The 2,566-nt window shown below is 46.7% G+C and overlaps 1 protein-coding gene across 1 annotated transcript; it reads right to left on the bottom strand.

Annotated features, from left to right (window-relative positions):
• Window positions 1-1,017: 1,017 nt before the first annotated feature.
• LOC116966291 (urotensin-2 receptor-like) lies at window positions 1,018-2,085 on the bottom strand. Its single transcript, XM_033012408.1, has one exon. It carries the CDS (start codon window positions 2,083-2,085, stop codon window positions 1,018-1,020), a length of 1,068 nt encoding a protein of 355 aa, XP_032868299.1.
• Between the last annotated feature and the right edge of the window lie 481 nt (window positions 2,086-2,566).

Genomic DNA, 2,566 nt, shown 5'->3' with positions numbered 1-2,566 from the left:
CCAATTATAATCTGTCTCACCAGAGCTGTATTGAAATCATTGAACGCAGAAAATTAATGAAGGTAATAATCAGATGTCCACAGTGCAGTTTTATGTTTAATTTAATGTGGCTCACAAATAAGTTGACTGTATTAAATTTAGTCCTTTAGCAATCGAAATTTACCACAATATCTTTCTTCAGTTATGACTGTACCTAATCCCAGCTCACTGTTTCGATATTCAGAGTTCAATTAACTTGGCAAATAAACTTTAAATATTCCCACTGATATATTTTCCCTGTAACCCTGGAAATGTAATTATTTTACCGAATTTTGTTTACAAAAAGACTCAATGCACCGATATAGTCTAGATATTAAGTATAATAAATGTAATTACAAATAATAATATTTTCAATAAGGGGGGGAAAAACCCCACAAGTGCTGGAGTAATTCAGGAAATCAGGCAGCATCTCTTTAGGACATGGACAGGCCATGTTTTAGTCTGAAGAAAGGCAACGTTTCAGACGAGAACTGAGTCACTCCCGCACTTTGTTTTATTTGTTGCAAACCAGCATCTGCAGTTCCTTGTAGCTACTTAAACTGGGATTTATTAATCCTTCTCATTGTTTGAATCTACTGTAAATGAAGTGGTTTGACGAGCAATGAACTGTGTAAGCGCTGAAAGCATATTTATAATGTGTTACAATCCAAGAAAATGGACAAATTGTAACAAACGTGGATCGATTTCCCAAGATTAACGATGTTTTACATTTCATTTAAATTTACATCCATACGCTCAGGGGCTATAATAAAATCATTGGTTTAACCAGCAAAAATAAATGCACCGCTCCATAGTAATGAACAGCAGCGATGCGATTCAATTGTAGAGTGAATTGCAAACTTCCATGTGCTGTCTGAATGGTGCTTGCAGCCCCGCTCGCTATTCACATTGTTCCCAGTGTAGTAAGATACAGTCAGACAATGTTTAAATTCCTACCTGAAGGCTTGAGCGAGCATTATATTTTAGACACGGACAGTGTCACTTCGACCCTTTCAAATGAGCCATGCCCACAGTCTCGGAAGAGTTGCTGTTGTGGTTCCACGAAGAGATGGATTTAATGGATCGCCGCAGGCTGGCGTTTCGTCTGAACGACGTGGATCCTGATCGCTGGAACTGTTTGTGCCTTTGTTTCAGATACTCTTTGTAGTTCTTGGTGAGCAGCGTGTACAGGAAGGGGTTAATGCAACTGTTGCTGTAAGTCAGGCAGGTCATGAAATAGTTGATGCACGTTACAGTCCGCTGGCTCATGTTGAGGCTGGTGGAATAGAGAAGGATAAGTTGCCAGACCCAGAAAGGCAGGAAACACGCCCAGAAGACGACCACGATGCTAAAGATCATGAGGACCACTCTCTGTTTAGACGCTTGCTTGTTCTCGCTCTTTGCCAACGTCTTCCTTTGGGATTTCAGGTAGGTCCTTGCTAACTGTGTGTACAAGTAGCCGATGACCATTCCCGGCGCCAGGATACTGGTGCTGAATAGTACAGTCAGGTAAACAGTGTAAGACTCCTGGCTCCAAGTGCTGGCGCAGGTCCGCTTGATGGCCCCGTTCTCCACCCTGCTCTCTTGCATTTTAAACATGCTCATGACCGGGAGGGCCAAGAGGAAGCTCACCATCCATACTGCCCCAGCCATGGCCTTCCTATAGCCTTTGGAGCGCCTCACCGTTTCCAGGGGTTTGGCCACGGCCAGGTAGCGCTCGGTGCACATCACGGTGAGGGTGAAGATGCTGGCATGCATGGTGAGGAGGTCGAGGCTCAGTAGGAGCCTGCAGCCCACGTCGCCAAAGTACCAGGTCTTGGCGAAGTAGGTGCAGACGATGAATGGGATGGTGGAGAGATAGAGGAGATCGGCCAGCGCCAAGTTGATGATGGAGATGTAGACGGAGGCAGCGGATCTCATGCACTGGCACATCACCACCAGAGTGTATACATTGCCCGTCACGCCGGCCACGTACATGATGGACAATATAGTACCAAACGCCGAGGCGATGGCCAACTCGTCCATGGTATCTGGCGCTGTGATGTTCTCCGAAGCGTTGCGATACATGTTTAGTCTGGCGTCTCCTGCGTGGTCCACATGGTGGGAGCCGGGCGACGGGGGGACCGGTGGCTCACGGCGTCACCCATTCGTATCCCAGACCAAATCCTCATCGTCCCGAGGAACGGCTCTGGCGCTGCATCTGTCTATACCAGCTCTGGCGCTGCATCTATTTGTACCAGCCCTGGCGCTGCATCTTTCTGTAGCAGCCGCCCGTCTAATAAAGCACAGCCCCCGTTCCCCGAATGCAACTAACGTCAGTGCCCCTCCACTTCTGACCATCTGGCCGGTCAAACGGCCACCTAAGCATCAATCGGCAATAATGCTACAAATCCAGTTCTGGCAGACTTCGAGGAATAAGTCCTCCCTACCTCTCTCTTCAACCTTTCCGCACTGCAACACACACACATTTATTTGCAAAGGTGATCAAAAGTCAAACGGACCGCACCCACAACATCAAGCATTTTGTGGAATAGGAAATCATCTTTCG

The sequence above is a fragment of the Amblyraja radiata genome, chromosome 36 (assembly GCF_010909765.2).
Source record: "Amblyraja radiata isolate CabotCenter1 chromosome 36, sAmbRad1.1.pri, whole genome shotgun sequence".
NCBI classification, from domain to species: domain Eukaryota; kingdom Metazoa; phylum Chordata; class Chondrichthyes; order Rajiformes; family Rajidae; genus Amblyraja; species Amblyraja radiata.
The sequence above is the reverse complement of the archived record's forward strand: the minus strand, read 5'-3'. Positions and strand labels throughout refer to the sequence as shown.